Source organism: Diachasma alloeum, unplaced genomic scaffold (genome assembly GCF_001412515.2).
Source record: "Diachasma alloeum isolate Michigan unplaced genomic scaffold, Dall2.0 Dall_scaffold_00422, whole genome shotgun sequence".
Taxonomy (NCBI): Eukaryota; Metazoa; Arthropoda; class Insecta; order Hymenoptera; family Braconidae; genus Diachasma; species Diachasma alloeum.
In genome coordinates this window covers 52,926-77,491 of record NW_021680561.1, presented here as the reverse complement: position 1 = coordinate 77,491, position 24,566 = coordinate 52,926, and the positions used below count along the sequence as shown (strand labels likewise).

Below are 24,566 nucleotides of genomic sequence, written 5' to 3'. Positions count from 1 at the left end.
TGCTACTCTTGTCCGAGACTGGTTTCCGCAATGTTCAAGGGACCCCCCATTCCTCCCTCTATCGATAGCCGATTGAAAAATCATTCTCTTGAAACTCAATGTGCATCCAATTAATAAAAAATAATTAACAAACTCATTTGTTAATTACTAAACCACTCTCGTATCGCTACTCTCGTCCGAGACTCGATCCGAGACTGGTTTCCACAATGTTCAAGGGACCCCCCATTCCTCCCTCTGTCGTGAGCCGATTGAAAAATCATTATCTTACTACCTAAAGAACCTCCAATTAATAAAAAATAATTAACAAACTCATTTGTTAATTACTAAACCACTCTCGTATCGCTACTCTCGTCCGAGACTCGATCCGAGACTGGTTTCCACAATGTTCAAGGGACCCCCCATTCCTCCCTCTATCGATAGCCGATTGAAAAATCATTCTCTTGAAACTCAATGTGCATCCAATTAATAAAAAATAATTAACAAACTCATTTGTTAATTACTAAACCACTCTCGTATCGCTACTCTCGTCCGAGACTCGATCCGAGACTGGTTTCCACAATGTTCAAGGGACCCCCCATTCCTCCCTCTATCGATAGCCGATTGAAAAATCATTCTCTTGAAACTCAATGTACCTCCAATTAATAAAAAATAATTAACAAACTCATTTGTTAATTACTAAACCACTCTCGTATCGCTACTCTCGTCCGAGACTCCATCCGAGACTGCTTTCAGCAATGTTTAAGGGACCTTCACATACCCCGTCCACCGATAGACGCTCCAAAAATGTTTTTCTTGCTACTCAAAGCCCCTCTAACTAATCGGAAATGATTAAATAATTAATTTGCCAATTACTTAACCATTCTCGTATCTCTACTCTCGTCCGAGACTTGATCCGAGACTGCTTTCAGCAATGTTTAAGGGACCCTCAATTACCCTTTCCACCTACTTTGGGTCCACAAAGGATTTTCAACTTATCTAATGCACCCTCAATTAATAAACAAATTGATTTGTGAAGGCATAAATAACTCTCGGATGCACTCTCGGACGAGAGTCTTTACTGGAGTTTGGCGCCCTAACCTCCGAAAATCCGAGAGTCGAATGAGTGTCCATTCCGAGAGTCCCTAGTCTCGGACTGATCCACCAGGGAAGACTTCTTGCATAATTCTTGTAGTCTTCCTTCGTAGGCCTACCGGTTCGGTTCTCTAGATCTCGTGACCAAAATTGGATGAGATCCTTATTCGCCATCTCCAAACCTTTGTCTTGGCATAATTTCAATAAATGCGGCGTGAGGGTTAGGATCTTGGCGGGAAACCTGATCCCTTGAACTTTTTCTCGACCTGAATTTGTCGATTCGGTCTTGGTGCGTCTTTGTTCGTCCTTATCATTTTTTCTACGCTTTGGAGACTGAAGTATGGCGTTTTCCTCTTCATCCAGTGTATCAGAGTCATCTGATGGGATGCTTATCAGCTCATCGGATTTCCTCTTGTGTAAATCCCTTGCATCCCCGTCCTCCGAAACAGTGGGCGAAGCAGCAGATACTGGGCTCTGTCAAGTGAATATCAAAGTGGTATAATAATAAATCCATTTTCAAGTAAATTATAAATCTTCAAAAATAAAGTACAGAAACCCGAAAAAAGTAGATAAATTTTACCAGAGAAATTAACAAAGAAGAGTGAGTGCGAAATTATGGAATATATCTCTTAAAATCGGATATTTATCGCCAAAAAAGGATGAAATTAAGTGAAGCGAAATCTGAGCTCATAAAATATTTCAAAACGTTGAGGGAAAATACGAAATGACGGCTGTCTCAGGCGCCATATTGGTTATGATATGATTGACACATTGCACCGCTAGGTGATGAAATAAGCTAATTTGTATTATTTTTTCGAACTTGGCAAAAAATAAACAAAAAAAATAGTTTCACTTCATTTGTGAGACATTTCCCAAAAAATGACTCCATTTTTATTCAGGGAAGAATAGTTTCATGCGCCATATTTTTTCTCGGGCGGTCTCTAAATTTATGAAATTTGAAGAAAGATGACTTCATGATGGAACTTTATTCATGCAATAAAATTTTCTTGAAAATATTACCTTGGGACCGCTGCTAGCCTTCTCTTCAGAATTTCCTGTTGATACGCACGACTGTTCGGAATCGGAACCTTCTCCCATGCTTTGAATTTCCTCCTCCGAGGAATCAATCAACAATATATAAACATTTGCATGGTCTGGAATTTGCTCACTTTCAGAAATATCACTCAATCGATTATTACGGTGAGGATTTTCACGCTGGACGACCATTTGTTTTTTCCCGACAATTTTTTTCAAGATTTCGTCGTTGGTACAGGCCTCAATAACACTGCGTCGAATCGCAGCAGTATCCGACTCGTCTGAGAGTGGAACATAATTAATAGTTATATTTCTTCTGCTTTTATCAATCTCACAATACACTGTTTTCTTCATTGTAAATTATCACTTTTACACTTTCACTCACTGTTACTCTTCCGATGCTTGGTTGAGGACTGAATGAAAATGTCCACTGGCAACCCTCCGGTTGCCAGGGAAGTTTGTGGGAAAGGTAGAGAAAGAGGAAGAAATGGTGAAAAATTATAGAAAAAAAATTGAACCGACTGGACGATTTGAAAAGGACAGAGAAAGCAGAAGAACAATGCAGTCCCTGCAGTAACTGTGTCTGGTCACCACATGTGCGCCTCAACCATCCTCGGCCGAAGACCGAGGGTCAGTTTTACGATCGAGAGGTAGTGCAAAAAAGGGGATTTCCCCAATAAAAATTGTTCCCCAAAAATTTGAAAAGTGAATAAATAATTGAATTAATCAATTATATATTTCAGTCATAGAGCATCTACGATATGGGTAGACTACTCCGCAACTCCAATTGTTTCCAAGCGAATGAATTGCTTCTTTGCCCCCGCGNAGGTGGGGACATATACCTGAGAAAGGTCTAGTCCTCAGAGCGTGCATACTGATGGCCACTTGTGGGAGTTTAAGTGACGCACCGAGTAACGACGCCAAGTACGCTTCGATATAATTTTCACCGTGATTTTCTTCATTTCAATCATTCACCTTGACTGCTGAAATGGAAAATATTGTTCGATGCACAGTGTGTTTTATGGAGTATGCGTCAAGTGAAGATTTGATGAGACATACAGTCCGTCGACATCAATATGATAAAGGATTTCAAATTCAGTGCAAGTATAATGGCTGTGGGAGTACATTTAATAAATGGAAAACATTCCGTCAACATATTTACCGTAAACATCATGATCAGGATCCATTAGATATAAATCGAGTGATGGAAAATGAAGTGCAGATGGCTGAAGAAATAGCAAATAATGGTAATGCAGCTAACGCAGGTAAGTGCAATTTGATAATATAATCCCATGCACATTTGGACTTAATTCCATATTAAATTGATTGATGCCTCCATCTACAATTCGATAATAATTGGGGAAATTCATAGATAAATTTTATGTGCCCATATTTTGCTCTGTCATATAGACTCCAGGCAATTTCGATTTTGAAGCATTTTGGCGCGTCCTAACGTAACGACTTCATTTTTATACTAAAATGTTTCTCTCTATTTTCACAGATATTGAAGAAGGCGAATGCACTCTTTACGAACGACTGGAATGGCATGAAGCACAATTTTTTATAAACATCCGGGAAAACTGTAAAGTGTCGCAAGCGGCTATGGAGCACATTATTGATGGCGTCCAACAATTAGTAGCCATCCGGTCGTCAATTATAATAGTAATTTTCTGTTTGATAGTTATTCACTCTCTACGCACCGAATATTCCGGATTTCAATTGGAGCTGCCATTTGAGAAAGGAATATTGTTTAAATATTGATACTATACTTTCTCTCCGTTATTCCTGATAGGAGGAATAACGTCAGACATTTATTTTAAGAACGTAGTTGCGATCACAAGGCCAATTCATCTGTTAAAAAAAATGATGACATATTTTTGATATTCACACAGGACATTTATAATGTTTGTTGGATTGTGTATAATTTTTTTTGAAATTTTCCTAAATTTTTCCCTCGAGTAATCAGCAATTAACGTCGTCTCTTATACATGGACCCTTATGGCGATTTTCTGAGTTAGTACGAAACTATGTGATCAGCACAGATGGTAACGCAGTTTCGTGCTAACCCAGAAAATCGCCATAAGAACCCATGTATAAGAGACAACTTTGATTGTTGATTACTCGGAAAAAAGATCTAGGAAAATTTCAAAAAAATTCATACATAATCCAATGAACATTATAAATGTCCCATGTAAATTTCAAAAAGATTTCATCATTTACCTTTTCCAGTCTAAATACTTTAAACCCTTTTATGAATTTTCCATTCAATGTATGATGTTTAATACTTGATTTCTTATTCCATCCACAGGACGAAATACGGGAATAGGCAGACGCTGATTCACAATTGGTACCTTATGATGCAATACGAGAAATTGTATTGGACACATATCCAGCTTCTGAGTTATTCTCAATACTGAACTCGAGAAAACGTCTCGATAAAATTTTGATTGAAAAATTCGGGATGATCTCGCCGCAGAAATTGGTTCTTTTTGAAGATCTTGACTGGTTGGAAAGGGACGATCGATGTTACTTAGATAGTACAGAATTTTGCGCGTACTATGTACCATTCCTCGATAATCTTAGAGTTCTTTTCCGAGATTATCGAGGGATGGCGTATACAGAACTGTTCTAGATGGTTCTTATTATAAAGAAGATATAGCATTTAGTGAAAATCATGCTTTAGCAATCGTTTTATACTCGGATGAAATGGGACCAGCCAATACGTTAGGAGTGCGGGCAAATTCGGAAAAATTAATGATGTTCTACTGGACATTAGCTAATATCGATCCTTCCGTTCGTTCGAGTGAAAACACTGTCCAGCTTTTTGCCATAGTTAAAAGTAAATGGTTGAAAGACGAGCGTGATGTGAATCGTACCGCACTCAAAAAAGTCCTAGAACCATTCGTGAACGATATTAATGTTTTACAGACAGAGGGAATTAGTGTTAATGTGAAAGGAAGAGGCCAAACTTTCTTCAAAGGTTCACTTTTATTTTGTGCTGGAGACACCCCTGCTCAGGCTCTTTTAGGAGGGTTCAAAGAATCTGTACCAGCCTTCCGGCTGTGTCGACACTGTATGGTCACAGATGAAGAGTGGAAATTAAATTTTAAAGAGGAAGATTTTATTCTGCGCAATCGGGAAACTCATGCAGAGCATGATGCCACTGTGAGTCAACCGGGTATTTCGAAACAACAAGCCACTTTTGGGAGTAAAACATACGGAGTTAATAGAGAAAGCCCCATTCAGAGTATTGCAAACATTGATGTAACAAAATGTTTTCCTCAAGATGCAATGCATGTTCTGAATGAAGGCGTTATAAAAATTAGTACAAGAGCATTACTAACTTTTCTAATTGTGGATAAAAAATTGTTTACAACTGACGAGCTTAACCATAAGTTGGCAAGATTTAATTACGGGCACTTTACGACTGACATACCAGGTGAAATTTTACCTGAACATTTAGGAAAAGATAAGGATCTCAAACAAACCGCAGCACAAATATTTGTTTTAGCGCATGTTTTACTCTATGTTATTGGGGAGTGGATTTTAGAGATCGATGATGAGGAGATTCAGAATAGAATCTTGTGTCATTCGCTACTGCTGCAAATTATGAATAGATGTCTTGCGTATGAAATAAGTTATAATTCAGTTGATATTCTCAAGTGGATGATTACGAAGTATATTTCTAAATTCCATCAATTGTATCCGGAATGGATAGTTCCTAAATTTCACTTCTTAATCCACATTCCACAATTTATCAGGCTGTTTGGGCCATCTCGACAGCAATGATGTTTTCGTTTTGAAGATGCTCACGCTTATTTCAAAGGATTAGTCCCTGTCGTGAGAAGCTTTAAAAACATGGCATTTACATGTGCATATAGACATCAAGAACGATTGTGTTCGACTTGCAGTTTTTCCTGGGAGTTCACCAAAAAAATTTTTGTATCAAGGTCACAACATAGCGGAAGGAGATACTGTATTTCTGAGAGATTTGAGTAATGCAATTCTATTTTATCAATATGTCAGAGAAGAAGATCGAGCTGATTGTTCATTGATGCGTTCACGTAAGATAAAAGTATATGGAACGTCATATTTATCCAATTCTATAATACTTTTATCTTGCGAGGAGGACTCACTTCCCTGTTTTGGTAAAATCAAAGAAATGTTCGTTCTTGGCGAAAAAATTATCCTGGTTTATCAACCACTGATCACTCAATTTTTCGAATATCAATTGAATGGATATTGCGTAGATGAATATGTGGAAAAAATTGAACGTACGATTTTAATTGATCAGCTGATATTTCCTCATCCATTGTTATATGTAAAACTATCGTCTTCCAATTACGTTGGATTTCTCAATCACGAAAGAGTTGAATATTATGGATAAAAGATGAAATACGTCGTGGTTTTGTAAGAGTAGTTAAAAGAGACCATATTTGGCCAAATGAATTTCGAGACTCTTGTTCATAAATTTCTTGGAATTGAAAAAAAAAGATGAACAAAAAATATTTACCAACGTTCCATTTTGAACTATTGGTATAAAAAAGTGTTAAGCAAGGAGTATCGTAAAGTAAATGTATTCATATTCATATTAAAAATTGTTGAAAAGTGACCGTATTTTGCTAAATGATTCTTAAAAAATAAAACAAAAGTTAAAAATGTTGATTAAAAATGTTAAAAATATTAAAAAATGTTGATTAATGACATTATATGAGAAATGAGTTTCCATTCATGTCAAACAATAATAGATTGTGATCAATTGATTGAAGTGTTATAAAAGTCATGAAAAAAATTAAAACATTTATAATAAAGAAATGTATTAATGATTGTATTTTATAAATGAAATATCAATAAAGTATTATGAAAATATTTTATTTCTATATAATGAAAACAAAATATATAATATAATATCAAGTAGAAATGTTTCTAAGTTTGAAAAGCGAACATTTTCCCAAGAGTCAAAATATTTTCAAGTCCAACACGAGTGCGACAAAAACTAAGTCCACAGACACGTTTGGTACTGTGTAGTTTTGGCGTGTGTTTTCGGCATTCGTGTGTAACCGACCGATCCCGTGTTCACGACGAAACGTGTAAAACACAGTCAACTGCGAATTTTCCACACGCTTCTTGTGTGTTCGCCTTAACGTGTTATTTTCGAACACAGATTTCAATGTGTAAGGCTCTGTACGCATGAGCGATGTGTTCATTGTACACGCCATGTACAACTTGGTGTGTGAGTCTAACGCACTCCTACGGAGGGAAACACGCGAAAACTCAACTACACACGTCTCATCTGTGTAGTGTGTTTAAATGACATAGGGGTTTACACACTTGGGTTTGCAGTGAATGCATTTTGTAGGAAAACGAAGTACTTAATCAAAGTTCTCTTTATTACTCATACAAAGATTCATTTTTTCAAATCGTTTTCCATGTAGTTTCGTCCAAACACCGATATCGAAGAGGCGTGTTATGGACCGTCCAAAGCATATGCCTCTCCCTCTGGTTTGCCGTCGGGGGGAAAAATTAGCGTGAAATTGTGAAAAAATAGTGAGACGAGTGCCCGAGTAGAAATTTCGTCGGTTTATCATCCTAGTTACCTATCAGTTGCAACCGGCATGGTCACCGGTTCCACATAGGTTTCAACCTACAAGGAACTCACGGAAACGTCACGCAGTTACCTCACAAGTTACACGTAGGTTGTAACCCATCAAAAACTTGCATGATTATTTATTCATCTAATTATTATTAACAATTTGTCAATGATGAATAACTCATTAATTGCTTTGGAAAAGCATGCCCAATGTTAAGAATCGATTTATATACGTAGAAAAAGAAAAAAAAATCACATTTTCGTTTATATCTGAGTGAATATCGTAGATCGAAACATGGTAAAGGAAGGCACTGAACACGATTTACACATTGTTCAACATCATATGTTTATAAAATTTTTTCAGCGCAGTGCAGTATGCAAACACAAACGATATTCGTTTAGATACACTGCTCCGCGCCCATACTCACCCGTCGTCCGCGCAGTCTATCCACCCGCGCTCACTCTTTAGCCTGCATCTCGGGAAGTATTGTACCGATTTCGACAAGTCAAACATCATTTTATTGGTGAAAAAAAGAGGAATAACTTTTGTTAGAACAATTTTTCTGTATCTCTTTGTTTTCCCGGAAGAACATTTATTCACTAAAAATGGGGACTATTTTGTTTATAACAAATGATTGCGCGACGGGAGGACAAAATAAATAACATATTCGGATTCCTCACCTCCAAAAACATAAAATCCAATGATAAAATTCCATCGACCTCCTAGTGACCACGGGAAGGGGGTATTGCGTATGGACTAGTACAACCTACGAGTCAGTAACCCGCAATAAACTCATAGGTTCCCACTGCACGTTGGGGGCTCCCAACGAAATTTCTACTCGGGTGACGGTGGGCAAGGCCTGACTTATAATTACAAAAAAATGCCCAATATCTTATTTGACAGGTCACCATAACCTCGAAAAAAATAACTCATTTATTAAATAATTTATTTGTTGCTTTAATTGTTAAGTTGTAAGAGTCTATTCCCTACCTAGGGACGGAAAATAAAGAAATCGTGCCCACGTGCAGAATTACTACCCGAGCCGAAGACGAGCACATCCCAAGTAGGAAAAAACGAATGGGTCGGGCTCGGTCCAAGCCCGGCGGCCTGACTGCCGAACTTCGGGGTCCGTTCTTCCGCCGGGACCGCACCGGACTTGGTTGAAACCTGGAATAATAACATGGGGCCAAGCCTGGGCGCCGATCTCGGGCAACCAATGGTGGGCCTATTTGTACTAACATATGTACTTATTTCGCCTCAAGAAATATCTTACGTAGTGTCCCGATTCGAATATCTAGACCTTATTCCTCCCTATTACCTTCTCGAGTCGAATATCTGGATCTTATTCTCCCCTATTACCTCCTCAAGTCGTATATCTGGACCTTATTCCCCCTATTACCTTCTTGAGATATTTTTTCCTCCTTTCTTCATCCTATACATCCTGAATAACTCCTTATATGATCCTGCCTCATCCTAAAGGCGTAAAAACCCTTCTCAACTGATACTTTTTTCCCCCTTCTCCTCCTGTCGAATGAAAAGGAATCATAAATCTCCTGAATTAACCCTGATAGCCAGGATGATCTGTTTGTAGGCTCTTTCCAGGAGGGATGGAGTGGAAAACATTTTAGGGAGTCCAGGCGATAAATAGGTTTAACACACCTGTTTTCCTCCTGAACCCTCGGAATTTGGAAATAACTCGCACGTTCAGGCGGAAACCAGGGGGTCTTTCTGAATGTAAATACACCCTAACTTCATCCTGGTCCTCCTACTCATGATAGGTGTTCAAGGAGGAATTCAGGTCCTAATATTCGACTCGGGGTACCGCTTGAAATTCTTTATAAACTTGTGGTAGTGTGGTGTGGTAGTAGGTTGTACTACGACTTGAAATTCTTTATAAACCAATGGCCCACCATTGGTTGCCAGTCGTTGGTCAGGCTCAATTAAATATTACTTAATTACATGAATATGATATTAGTGATTGAAATACAAGTAATTCAATCTTACTCCTGAGCATTTGTAACAGGTTCAAGGAAGACAAAAAATCAATACCGGCATGCGATTGGCGTCCGGCTGGTTACCAAACAGTCCATGACAATTATCAATAATAACAAAAACAAGATCATTAACTTTTTTTAGGATGATTCTTAGTTTTAATTGCGTCCTACCTACCAAACCCTAACGCAATCATCGCTGAAAAACCGATTTTGTTAACTTAAAATATTACTCTAAGCTCGACCCCACGACCTCACGACTACTAATCCGACGCCCTAACCACTAGCCTACCGCGCAATTCGTAAAACCTCTACTTTAAATCGTCCACATTAATTCCATCTCGGTTTTTTTCGACTTGAATGTTTTATTATTCAGTTGATAGAGATATTAAGTGATTCAGCTATAGTTTGATCGGTAAATTAATTCAATAATGAATAACAATAATAATAATTATTAATTACAAAAATAATTATAACAATGATGATTAATGTTGAATGACAATTCTTCTTCTTTTCGTAATAATTAGCGAATAACATGTGACTTCAATACCTACAATATCATCATTTTTTTACGATTACACCCTTAAAATTTTACCCTCAAGATTCCGGCCTTACCGTTCAACCCTCACAATGTCAGCCTTATGATTTTTTCGCCTCTTTCCATTATTGTGATTTAACCTTTACAATTTTACCCTTCAGATACTAGCCTTATGATTCTACGCCTATGATTCCATTCTCATCTTACCCTTCCGACTTAACCCTTACAATTACAGCAACAGCTGGAGCCCAATGAGCAAGCTCCGGGCCACCGCTGGCTGGGGCTTGATTATCGAGCTCCGCCATACCAATGTTCGGCCAAGGCTGGGCCAGATCTATCAACCAAGGCTCGGTTACCTGCCCTTCTCCCGAGGGTCAAGCCCTGGTCCCCAGGCATGGCCGAACCTCGGTCGAAGCTTGGCCGCCCAGCCCTGGCAACCCCAGTCTTGTGCCAGACTTGGTCCGTTTTTCCAACACTGGCATTTTCTACCTGGGATCAGGGTTCGAGCCGAAGGCGAGGGTGGTAAGCACGTGGGTGAGAGTTATTTAACGTCCCGTGGTCAACAAATTATTCTCCGTCACGGCTTCGCGGAAGGGAAATCTGACTTTGAGTCCGCCGTGGCGGAAACTGTTTTACACTAATCTATCAATCAGATGAGAAGAGTCAGCAAAAGAAGAACAAAAATTTCTATTACTACTTCGCACCGTATCCGGCTTTCGAAACGATTTGGCAAGATTTTCTCTTAAAATCATTTGCATTGGAAATAAAGAGATAATTTGAATCCACCACTGCACGGATGTTTTCCTCCATTACCAGATGAACAAATTCTCCCATTATCTTTTCATCTGCATCAGGAATAGTTTTAATCTAGTGATGAACTGATGATGTGCCCAAAAAGTACTTGCTGTCACTGGCACTCATGGTAAATGTTTCTTCTTTTAAATTTTTAGTAACTTTCCCACATACACATCAGGGTGTTTCGAACAAATCGCCAACAAACGAAGATCATTAATAACTTCATCATCATGCATCTCGATTATTGATAATTCCCAGATATCCTTCACTTATTCGATAACGTCTCCCCTACCTCCACGTGACTGAACAAAAACAATAAAGCCTGATTGAAGTTCGCCCTTATGCGTTCGAAAGAGCGAAGTTCGACACGCGCGGGCGACGCCCGCCCACCCACTGTCGCCCCGGCAGGTAAAGTCGTCCCGCCAGCCAAAATTTCTACAAGGGGGCTTGACACGTTTTTTCTTGAAATGAACCACTTTTCGACTCATATGAGACCCGGAATCAGGATTGGCTAGTCACATCCCTAGTAGAAATTGATCGACATTCTGCGACATTGAGTTAAAGGGCCTGTGCCAGTAATATTGAATGTCGCACGCCAACTCACGCCGCAATGTTTTTGTACCATGAAATTTCTACTAGGGTCGACTTGAATCGAGTCGAAAATCAACTAGAATTAAGCCGACATCGACTTGAATCAGTTTTTTGGGTAATGTTCTATGATCCCTATAGAAATCAAGTACGAAACCGGCTAGATCAACCGAATTATTTCTCCAAATTTACTCTTTGTATTACACGAAATGCAGTATAAAGAAACAAAGAGAGTGGTGAAATCGGAGAAAAAAATGTATCTGTACAAATCAAAGGAAAATAATAAATAATCGAGTTCAAAGTTCAAGGCAAAGGTTAAAGAAAATTGGTGTATCATTCTGAATATATCTTGGGTGAGATGGGATTCGAGGGAAAAAAAAGATGAAGAGGCCGCCTTTTTTGCGAATTTTCGTGGGCTCCGAAGAAAGGTTTTCCGATTGATTATCTTGAATCTCTTCACTCCCAAAATGTTGATGTCTTCTCTCCATTTCCCTACAGAATTATTCAAAGAAAATAAATGTTTTCAGCAAGCGCGATCGATACAGAATGTTTCTCTTCCGAAACTGTCAATGTTTTCCGAAGGAATGGAGGTTGATTTGAGAATACTTTTTTGCGTACGGAATAAATGAGCGCGTTGTTTGAAATTCTCTTTTTATTGGAGATTTTGGATATGTTCTTGTAAACATGATCTATTTACGCTTTTAATCGACATATATTATCAGTTTAAGTGAATTAATTTAACAAAAATTCAATTTTATCTCGTGTCTTATTATTGACAATTTCACATTGTAGGTACTACCATTCATAAAACCGAGAAACAGCACTCCACGAACAACCGAGGCTTACAGAAGTGAAAAGCTGTGCAATGGAAATGATACGGTACAAGAGAGTCTTTTATCGAGTCTTGCATCAAGATCGAATCAAACCAGGGAGTCTATACAACTGGAATCAAGGCCAGTATTGACGCCTGTGTTTCATCCGACGGAGCGCACAATCAACGAGTTCACCGATGTTGAAGATGTGCTTTTATAAAAGCAAATACTGGAGGCAAAACGTCATCAATGAAAAAATGTGAGTTCATTATTTATTTTGTCAGTCACGTTGTAATGTCTTCTTTATTTGTACTCTGATATTTGGAGAAAACTTGCATTCCATAAAAATATTCACATAAGAGCAGAGGAAAGGGAGTTGAAGCCAAGGAGAACAGAACGGAAGAATTTATTCACTTCATTTCACCATACCTTTAAAGGAATTCCTTACAAGCTCACGCAGAAAAAAATGCATGATCACACAAGTTTGATTGTCATGTTGTGAAGAATCATTAAAAGACCGATTTTCAGAGAAAAAGTTGATAAATAAGTTCAGTAAAAATCTGTATATTATCGTTTATTTCGTGAGTCATTCTGTGCTTTCCACTCTATTTGTGTTTTGACATTTGAAGATTTTCTTTCATAAAAATACTGTCACATGAACATAGGAAAAAAGGTGAAGCCACCGAGATCAGAATAGCTGAATTTATTCACGCTGTTACACCTTCGTTTTCAACGTAAAAATAAAAATTTTGCACTAATAATAATAATAATAATAATAATAATAATAATAAATTGTGAAATAATAATCCCGCAATCATTTACATCTTGACAATCGATCAATGTCTCCCCTAGAAGATATTTTCGTTATAATCTACAATTCCTTACTAAATTTGATCCATCAAATGAATCGACGAACGTTCATTGAAAATTTAACAAATGGTTGTTGAATGAAATTGAAAGATCTTTTTATGAGTTTTAATTAATTAGTTGTTAAATTTCACCAACTAGTTGGTGAAATTCACCAAACCATGTTCTCCGTGGGGAATTTTAATTGACTTCTAAATTATATCGTTAGTGAGTTATCTAAAAAAGAAAAATCACGATCGCAAAAATAAAGACTCAGTTCAAGTAGATAATCGGTTTGTATCAAGTCGGACCACTGGAACCCGATTAATCCGAACGTCCGGTTCACCATGACTAGGAAATTTGCAATTGAATTGATTCGAGTAAACAGACACGGATCACGTAGACTGTAACTTGAATCATGGCTGAGAATACTCCACGATTTTCATCAAGCCGAACCCTACTCGGATGAAGGTACCCATCGACCCGCCAGTTTTTTACCCGACTTCATTTAACGTATCTCCAGAGACCTGAAAGGGTCTGTCCATATATTACGCAAGATTTTTAGGGCGGCGAGGGGGTCGAGAGTTTCTTACTTCTCCTTATGCGGGGAGTCCGTGTAATGAGAATCTTACGTAAGGAGTGGACCAGGATATAAATATGAGGGTAATGGGCAAGAGAACATAAAAATCAAGTATGGGGATTAAGCGTAACAGTCAAGCACAAGGATGAAGAACAGGGTCAAAGAGTTATGAATAAGAGCCAAGCCTAAGGCCTAAATACGAAGGGAAAGAGTGATTGAGCAGTGTCAGAATTAAGGTCAATGGTCAAACGTAAAACTTAACACAAAGACAAGGTTGCCAACTGCTCCTATCGTCAATCCAATTTTTCATTCAAGTTCCTACCATCTTACGTAAGATCTCAGGGGAGAGATGATATTCAAAATAGTCGAAGATCCTCTTATGTATTTAATATGTGAACGGCACATAAATGAGTCGATTCTTGACTTTATTCAATCAACCTACATCCAGTCGCATTCTTAGACTTGGATCATATCGATTTTATTCCTGATGGGTGCAGAAGACTTCTTTTGTAGGAAGCTTTATCAAGAAATGGACTACAGAAAAAGTTTTCCCACATTTTTGCTTTAGAATGGGAGCTTGGTAATTATAATTTTTTTCGATTTATTAACTTTGAGTGGAAATGCATAAAAATATGTGAAACATGAAGAAATTATGTTTTTAAGAAATGTATGTATGTGTGTGTGCATATGGGTCTATATGTTCAGAACTGTGTCAATAGCTCGAGAATGGTTATTACGAACATATTAAAATTTTGGCTACTAATTGTTACTAGTGAGATTTAAAATTGTGCTAAATCCCAGCTCGATCGGTTGAATGATTTCCCAGATATAACGATTCCTCGAAAATAGTTCTTTTCCATTCCTGAACCATTGGGCTAATCGAATTTTTTTCAAAATACTCATCATGATGATACCTATTCAATTAAATTGAACAAAGATGATCTCACCCCGAGCAATGTAGTTTTATTTTTCATTTTCCATTTTTACGCTCAAATTGCTTGTACGCATGATAACTTGAAAAATAATCGAGGCAGAAACTTCAAAATTGATAAGACTTTAGGGCTTATAACAACAAAGTTTGGTAGTCTCGATGAACGAAATCGGAGCAGTAATTTCAGAGATATTCAACTTTGTATGTCCAACTCTCTTGCTCAATATATCAAAAATTACTGGTCGCTCCTGATCCTATCTATCTATATTTAAATCAAACTATAGAAATATCCGTTCTCAAGAAATTTTGAGATATTACTATTTTTTCATTTCTTTGATCAAAATTCACTTTTGCGTGCTTTAACCCTTTGCTTTGTCTCTCAGTGCCCCACTTTTCGCCGTTCGTAGTGATGTGCGTGCCCGAGTGGAAATTGCTGCAGGCTCAGCTGAAGCACGATCAGAACTGGATCAGGTTTTTGTAAGGTTCAACTGATCCGGTGATTCCTGATGAGAACCTGACCAAGTTTTGATCCAGCAGATCGGATCCGAAAAACTACAGACGGGTTCAGATCAAGTTCTGATCAGGTAGACATCATCAGATGATGCCTGATGAGAACCTGACGTTCTGATCCAGCAGATCGGATCCGAAGAACTACAGGCGGGTTCAGATCAAGTTCTGATCAGGTAGACATCATCAGATGATGCCTGATGAGAACCTGACGTTCTGATCCAGCAGATCGGATCCGAAGAACTACAGGCGGGTTCAGATCAAGTTCTGATCAGGTAGACATCATCAGATGATGCCTGATGAGAACCTGACGTTCTGATCCAGCAGATCGGATCCGAAGAACTACAGGCGGGTTCAGATCAAGTTCTGATCAGGTAGACATGATCAGATGATGCCTGATGAGAACCTGACCAAGTTTCGATCCAGTAGATCGGATCCGCAAAACTGCAGGATGATTCAGATCAATTTCTGGGTTCTCGCACTTATTCCCTAAGGAAAAAAACTTCCGGAAAAAATTTCCCGGAATTATTTTTTTCCGGAAAAAATTACTTGGGAATTTTTTGTTTCGGAAAAAATTACTTGGGAAAATTTTCTTCCCGGAATTTAATTCCTTTTTTTTTACTTCCTTGGAAAAAATGTCAGAAAAAAAAATAGAATCCTAGCTGGAAATGTATTGAATGGTGCGATAGTAAAATTGACGTTGGAAGGGATAGCGACAATCGACTGGAGATTAATTTCCCCCACTTATGACACTGTTTCGTGTAGTGTTTATATTGTGCCGTGGCTAATACCCAAATATATATGTATCCTTGGGAATTTCGTGAGCTCAAAATTATTTCCATTAACACAATTCAAGTGATATTCGTTCACATTAATATTTTTTCGACTATTATAATATTCACAGTTATCAACAATTATTATTTTCCGCAATAAAAAAAGAAAGAATTACAATCAAATGTGACTGGACAAGTTATTATTTCCCTAAAAAAGTTATTTTTTCCCAAAAAAATTAATACCGGAAAATTATTTCCAAAAAAAAATTTGCCAAATAATTTTGAAAAAAAAGTATGTTTCCGAGAGATTTTTTCCAAAAAATTTTTTCCAAAGGAAAAAAGTGCGGACACCCGGTTAGATCCCCAGCATCGGTAAAACAATAATAAGCTTTTTCAGAGGTAATAACAGTAGAGATTCATTAAGAGAGGCGACCTACGGTGAAAGAATTGAATTATCTTTTGTTTTGGATTAATTATCATTGATAATTTTTATTGATACTGACAGACAGGTCATCCGGTTTTCATACAGTTGACTTGATCAAGTTCGCATCCATTCGTCCTGATCAAATCCGGATTGGTTAGAGGCGTAACATGTCTGATCAAGACCGGATCCATCAACTTGATCAATACCTGATCAGTGCTTAGGTCTAACCTGATCCAAACTTGATCAAGACCTGACTGGAATTTCCACTCGGGTGCGCCAGCGTGCTTCTCTTATGGCGCACTAATACTCGAACCCCACTCCTCTCACACCGAAGCATCCAAAAGTCACTGAAAACATTTGAAACTTTAGTTCATAGTTAGAATTGTCCAGTTCCACTTTTACATATATCAAATTTCAGATCGATCTATTGCACAGATCCTCAGATGGAACAATTTACTCGAAATTCTTTAGCAAAAAAATTAACGTATTACCATTTTAACATTTTGTCCCCCCCCCATCCTTATCGGCGTAACCATGGGCTGTCTTACTCTTTACCCGACGGCACCTTTTATTGGGGCTAGCACTCCCAGAGAAACTGCAAACAGCTTCTGTTTACGTTCACGAAGTAATTGTTGACGTACTAGCGGCTATTTTTTTAAAACAAATAGATATAAATGCGCAGATCAAACTTTCCTAATTGTTTTTTGTATTCCAAGCGCCGACGCATCTAATAATAACAATAAAAAAAGCCCTTGAAAAGGCCTTTTTCGTAAATTGGGAGGAAATGGTCAATTTTTTAAAATTGTTCATACACTTCTTTTCTAAAACTCTTAATGAGTCCCACATTTTTTGCTTTTTTTTTGTCTTTTTTTTCGATTAATCATGTCCTGAATTACTAATTTTAATTAGTTTATCAATTTTATTGAAAAATAAAAGTACTAGTGCCTAATTTTCTCACTGATTGATAACTTGTAATACTTTGATGAAATTTTGTGACTAATGTTCATATTTTCGGATGAAACATTCATGAAACAATAAGTTTCGTACGATTTCGGGCGGTAAAATAGGGGTATAGTCTAGGTGAATACGTTTATCCGTCAGAAATAATTTTTTTTTGAAATCAGTTAAGCTCAAGGTTGTTTATAATATGCAAAGTTTTTGACTCCCTCCGAGGACCGAAAGTGTCCGCCATACACGGAAGTACAGTTAAGTTTTGAGTTTTCCATGAATATCTCTTTCCATTCATTCTATGGTAAAAATTATTCTGACAACTTCGGTTCTTCATTAAATTCCCTACAAAATGAAAAAAAAAAAGATAGAATAGGTCGGACGGTTCCTGAGATACAGCATAAACATGTACCGATTTCTGGAAATTCGGGAGAAAATTACCCGGGAAAATTTTTTTTGAATATTGTACGTATGAAGGTCAGTGTTTAGACTATAGAAATTAATAAATCTCAATTGTAATTAATTATTAAAGTTTGTTTTATTGATAACAATTACGAAAGCTCTGTGAAGTTGGCACCTCACCTTGATGAATTGAAACGAAAATTTGATATTTGGCAGATTTTGATCGCCACATGATAGTAGTAGCATTTTTTTTGTTTGTAGTTGAAAAATAAGCGCCCCATATATTGTGAAAAGACAGGAACTATTTCATAGTTACAGCTAAAAGGATATCGGATTCTTATCTGCAATCGTTTGTAGTTGATTGTTGTTTTGAAATTTTTCCAATCCGACTTCAGATAAACGCCTCATTCATTTTCGAATGACAGTCAGGAACTATTTTGCAGTTGCAGCTCAATTGGCATCGGATTTTCATCTGTAATCGTTTGTAGTTGTTTGCAGTGCTTGCAGATTGTCAGTCCAATGAAAAAAATTGACGGTATGGTTTTTATGAAATGGTTCCGAAAAATTATTTTTCATAAAGAACCTGAACAAGATCAGATATGTAGGAGGATTTGGTTGTAATTGTTTTAAATGGTGGAAAAAATTAGGAAGAATGAAGGATTCTTATCTGTAATTGTTTGCAGTTGATCTTATTCCCGAAATTTTTTCAATCCGAATTCAAATAATCAGGTCATTCATTTTCGAGAGATACTTAGGAACTATCCTGCAGTTCCAGCTTAATTGACATCGGATCCTTTTCTGCAATCGCTTGTTGACTGTAGTTTTGAAATTTTTTCAATCCGAATTCAAATAATCAGGTCATTCATTTTCGAGAGATACTTAGGAACTATCCTGCAGTTCCAGCTTAATTGACATCGGATCCTTTTCTGCAATCGCTTGTTGACTGTAGTTTTGAAATTTTTTCAATCCGAATTCAAATAAGTGTGCTATTCATTTTCATAGTCCAAGTGGGGACTGAGTGATAGCTATAGCCAAACTGACGACGGATTCCTGCCTACAATCGTTTGTAGTTGTTTGTAGTACTCATAGATTTCTAATCCAATGGAGAAGAAGGACGTGAGGAACATCAGATACATAGGAGGACTCGTTTTTGTTTGTTTGTAGTAGTAAGAAAAATTGAAAATGAAATAGATTCTCATATGCAATCATTTGCAGTTAATTGTAGTTTCGAAATTTCGTCAATTCGAATTCAAGTAAGCCTTCAATCCATTTTCGAAAAACAGGAAATATTTTATAGCCGGAGCTTAAGTGATATGGGATTTACATCTGCAATCGTTTGTAGTTGGTTGTAGTTTTGAAATTTTTTGAATCCGAATTCAAATAAATGTGCTATCGGTTTTTGGAGCCCAAGTGGGAACTGAGTGATAGATATAGCTAAAATGACGATGGATTCCTGTCTACAATCGTTTGTAGTTGTTTGTTGTACTCATAGATTTCCAATCCAACGGAAAAGAAAGACATGAGGAAGATCAGATACATAGGAGGATTCGTTTTTAGTTGTTTGTAGTAGTAAGAAAAATTGGAAATGAAATAGATTCTCATATGCAATCATTTGCAGTTAATTGTAGTTTCGAAATTTCGTCAATTCGAATTCAAGTAAGCCTTCAATCCATTTTCGAAAAACAGTTAGGAACTATTTTATAGCCGGAGCTTAAGTGATATGGGATTTACATCTGCAATCGTTTGTAGTTCATTGTAGTTTTGAAATTTTTTCAATCCGAATTCAAATAAGTGTTCTATCCATTTTCATAGTCCAAGTGGGGACTGAGTGATAGCTATAGCCAAAATGACGACGGATTCCTGACTACAATTTTTTTTAGTTGTTTGTAGTATTAGCAAATTTTGAGTACCGATGAAATGGTTTCTATGAAATGGCATCGAGGAATTATTTTTCAATAAGGACCTGAAAGAGATCAGATACCTAGAAGAATTAGTTTGTAGTTGTTTATAGTGGCGATTAAAATTAGGAAGGAAGGAAAATTTCAATCTGCAATCGTTCGTAGTTGAATGTAGNGTTTGTAGTTGTTTGTTGTACTCATAGATTTCCAATCCAACGGAAAAGAAAGACATGAGGAAGATCAGATACATAGGAGGATTCGTTTTTAGTTGTTTGTAGTAGTAAGAAAAATTGGAAATGAAATAGATTCTCATATGCAATCATTTGCAGTTAATTGTAGTTTCGAAATTTCGTCAATTCGAATTCAAGTAAGCCTTCAATCCATTTTCGAAAAACAGTTAGGAACTATTTTATAGCCGGAGCTTAAGTGATATGGGATTTACATCTGCAATCGTTTGTAGTTGATTGTAGTTTTGAAATTTTTTCAATCCGAATTCAAATAAGTGTTCTATCCATTTTCATAGTCCAAGTGGGGACTGAGTGATAGCTATAGCCAAAATGACGACGGATTCCTGACTACAATTTTTTTTAGTTGTTTGTAGTATTAGCAAATTTTGAGTACCGATGAAATGGTTTCTATGAAATGGCATCGAGGAATTATTTTTCAATAAGGACCTGAAAGAGATCAGATACCTAGAAGAATTAGTTTGTAGTTGTTTATAGTGGCGATTAAAATTAGGAAGGAAGGAAAATTTCAATCTGCAATCGTTCGTAGTTGAATGTAGTTATGGAATTCTTTAAATTCAAATTCAAATATACATTTAATCGAATCTTCAATAACACTCAGGAACTATTTCACAGTTAAAATTACATTGGGTTAATGATTGCATATGAGAATCTATTTCATTTTCAATTTTTCTTACTACTACAAACAACTAAAAACGAATCCTCCTATGTACCTGACCTCCCTCACGTCCTTCTTTCCCATTGGATTGGAAATCTATGAGTACTACAAACAACTAAAAACGAATCCTCCTATGTACCTGACCTCCCTCACGTCCTTCTTTCCCATTGGATTGGAAATCTATGAGTACTACAAACAACTACAAATGATTGTAGACAGGAATCCGCCGTCATTTTAGCTATATCTATCAATCAGTCCTCACTTGAGCTCAAAAAATCGATAGAAGATTTATTTGAATTCGGATTCAAAAAAATTCAAAGCTACAATTAACTACAAACTACAATCGGTAGATGGGAATCCCATGTCAATTAAGCTGCAACTATAAAATAGTTCCCAACTGTTTTCTGAAAATAGATTGAAGGCTTACTTGAATTCGAATTGACGAAATTTCGAAACTACAATTAACTGCAAATAATTGCATATAAGAATCTTTTTCATTTTCAATTTTTCATACTACTACAAACAACTAAAAAGGAATCCTCCTATGTATCTGATCTTCCTCATGTCCTTCTTTTCCATTGGATTGGAAATCTATGAGTACTACAAACAATTACAAACGATTGTAGGCAGGAATCCGTCGTCAGTTTGGCTATAGCTATCACTCAGTCCCCACTTAGACTATGAAAATGAATAGAACACTTATTTGAATTCGGATTGAAAAAATTTCGGGAATAAGATCAACTACAAATGATTACAGATAAGAATCTTTCATTCTTCCTAATTTTTTCCACCATTCAAAACAACTACAACCAAATCCTCCTACATATCTGATCTTGTTCAGGTTCTTTATGAAAAATAATTTTTCGGAACCATTTCATAAAAATCATACCGTCAATTTTTTTCATTGGACTGACAATCTGCAAACACTACAAACGATTGCAGATCAAAATCCGATGCCAAGTGAGCAGCAACTGCAAAATAGTTCCTAACTGTCTTTCGAAAATGAATGAGGCGTTTATTTGAAGTCGGATTGGAAAAATTTCAAAACTACAATCAACTACACACGATTGTAGATAAGAATCCGATGTCCTTTTAGCTGTAACAATGAAATAGTTCCTAACTGTCTTTCGAAAATGAATGAGGCGTTTATTTGAAGTCGGATTGGAAAAATTTCAAAACTACAATCAACTACACACGATTGTAGATAAGAATCCGATGTCCTTTTAGCTGTAACAATGAAATAGTTCCTAACTGTCTTTTGAAAATGTATGGGGCGCTTATTTTTCAACTACAAACAAAAAAAATGCTACTACTATCATGTGGCGATCAAAATCTACCAAATATTGAATTTTCGTTTCAATTCATCAAAGTGGGGTGCCAACTTCACAGAGCTAACTACGAATGAAAAAGTTTATCTTGGAACTGTGGCACTACAGCACAGAGAAGCATATTTTAGCTCTTGTGTCGCTCAATTATCGTCATTTCCGTCCACGCTTTCGTCATCTTTTTCATCCTCAGATGGTGTGTCAATGCTATTTTGTTGCATATCAGAGTAAAGAATATCCTCTTCAGGTTCTTTCATTACGACTTCTAAATAATTCTCGAAATCGATTGTATTTTCATCATCATCGTCATCTACAGTACTCCCACGATCTGCGACATTGGTACAAGAATCTCCACCACAGATTGAGCAGAGAATTTAGCATGGAAGTCCTAGGGCTCGGCAACCACACCTGCCCGTACGTAATCCCACATCTGTGAGTTAGGCCTCCAGTACTCTTCATAGATCTCATGAGAGTCTGTTCTATGGTCATATCTGACCAGATACCAGACCAATACTTCTCTGAACGTCTAATAGTGAAGAAACCTTGAGTGACAAATTTTTCATATTCTAATGGATCCTTGTGTTTTATCTCTTCGAGCATATCTTGCAAATACAATTGCCCTAACTTTGCATAGAGAAAATGTCCACTGGCGTGAAAATAAGGGAGCATTTGCTGTACACTCTGTAAGTGCAATTTCCAATTCCCTGTTCTTTCTGCTCGTATGAATCGTTTTGCCAGAGTGACCATGTTAAAATATTGAATCCATAGTTTCGACGTAGGTCCATTGTTCGCTAAAAATCAAGCTATGTGGTGAATTTTCAATGACATCCAGAAGATCAGAATCATATACCTTATCTAATGCTTCATTGATAGTCATACGGTCTTCTTCAGTGTAGTCAATAGAAAGTAAGACAATATTCGCCAATGTTAAATGTGTCAATATATGAGCTCTCACAGCTCAAGCATAAGCATGACCACTCAACATTTTTTCAACAGTTGCGGACGCATACACTTGAGTGAACAGATCCTTCAACCCACTGCGCATTCATAATGTAATCGATTGCACCAAAATAAGACATCAAGAAATAAAAACCTCCGAGTCGTAGAATTATCCTCAAATCTGAATCGGCACTGCTCGAAGATATTATATCGTGAGCCTTAATATATAATGGCTGATCGGAAGTAACAATACAATGCTTCTGTCCTAACGCTTTGGCTTTTGCAACCACGTACAATAATTTCCATGGCCGTCGGACATGGCCATCGGACATGGCCGACGGCCATGGCGTGGCCATAGGTATTTTGGAATTCGCGGCCGTTTTCCATGGCCGTTGGCCACCAAATAAATAAATAAATAAATAAATGAATAATAGAATTTTGTTCATTACTCGAAAAATGAACAATTTTCCCGCATTGACGGAAATTATGTTTTTTTCTCTATATGCTTCGGTATAATTGAGGAATAGGGGGCTAAATTCAGAGGATGTTCTATAATAAAATAAATGAATAAATAAATTAATAATTGAAAGACTAATAATTTTTCAACATTGAGGTAAATTATGACTTCGCTGTATATAAAATATACGAGTCATGCAATGGTTATATGCGATGCATGTGAAATTCTCTTTATACGACCTCTTTCTGGCATTCAATCGACCTTCATATAAATTCCACAGAACCTCCCACATGATCCTTCCACGAGTTTCAAGGAACTTCCATATGACCTTTACATAATCCTCATATAATCCCCATCTGATTACCATATAATCTCAATATGTCCTCTATCTGACCATCACATGCGATTCACAACGTCAATTTGTCCTTCATACGACTTCCACACGACCTTTACATGATATAACTTGCATATGACGTACATAACCTTTACACGACCTTCATAAAGCCTGCATATGACCTCCGTATAACTTCCATATAACCTGCATATGACCTACATAACTTTCACATGAGCATTGTACAATCTTCATATGACCTGCACGTAACCTCTATATGAACTTCACGTGACACTCACATAACCTCTATGACTTGCCCGTAATCTTTCCATGACCTTCATAAAGCCTGCATATGACCTCCGTATAACTTCCATATAACCTGCATATGACCTACATAACTTTCACATGAGCATTGTACAATCTTCATATGACCTGCACGTAACCTCTATATGAACTTCACGTGACACTCACATAACCTCTATGACTTGCCCGTAATCTTTCCATGACCTTCATAAAGCCTGCATATGACCTCCGTATAACTTCCATATAACCTGCATATGACCTACATAACTTTCACATGAGCATTGTACAATCTTCATATGACCTGCACGTAACCTCTATATGAACTTCACGTGACACTCACATAACCTCTATGACTTGCCCGTAATCTTTCCATGACCTTCATAAAGCCCTCATATGACCTTCATCCCACCTTCTTATGACCTCCATAAAGCCTGCATGTAACCTCCCCATAACTCCCATATAACCTGCATATGACGTACATAACTTTCACATGAGCTTTGTACAATCTTCACACGACTTTCACATAACCCTTACGTAACCTCCTTATGACCTCTCCGTGACCTTTATAGAGCCTGCAT

General features: G+C 37.1%; 1 protein-coding gene across 1 annotated transcript in view; it reads left to right on the top strand.

Moving 5' to 3' along the window:
* Positions 1-24,566, top strand: part of LOC107042125 (prolactin-releasing peptide receptor-like) — a 61,130-nt gene that overhangs the window by 31,176 nt on the left and 5,388 nt on the right. The window contains exon 2 of the mRNA XM_015263019.2: positions 12,402-12,680. Coding sequence (XP_015118505.2) covers positions 12,402-12,641 — 240 coding nt within the window. The 3' untranslated portion in view covers positions 12,642-12,680. The remainder of the gene's footprint in view (positions 1-12,401; positions 12,681-24,566) is intronic.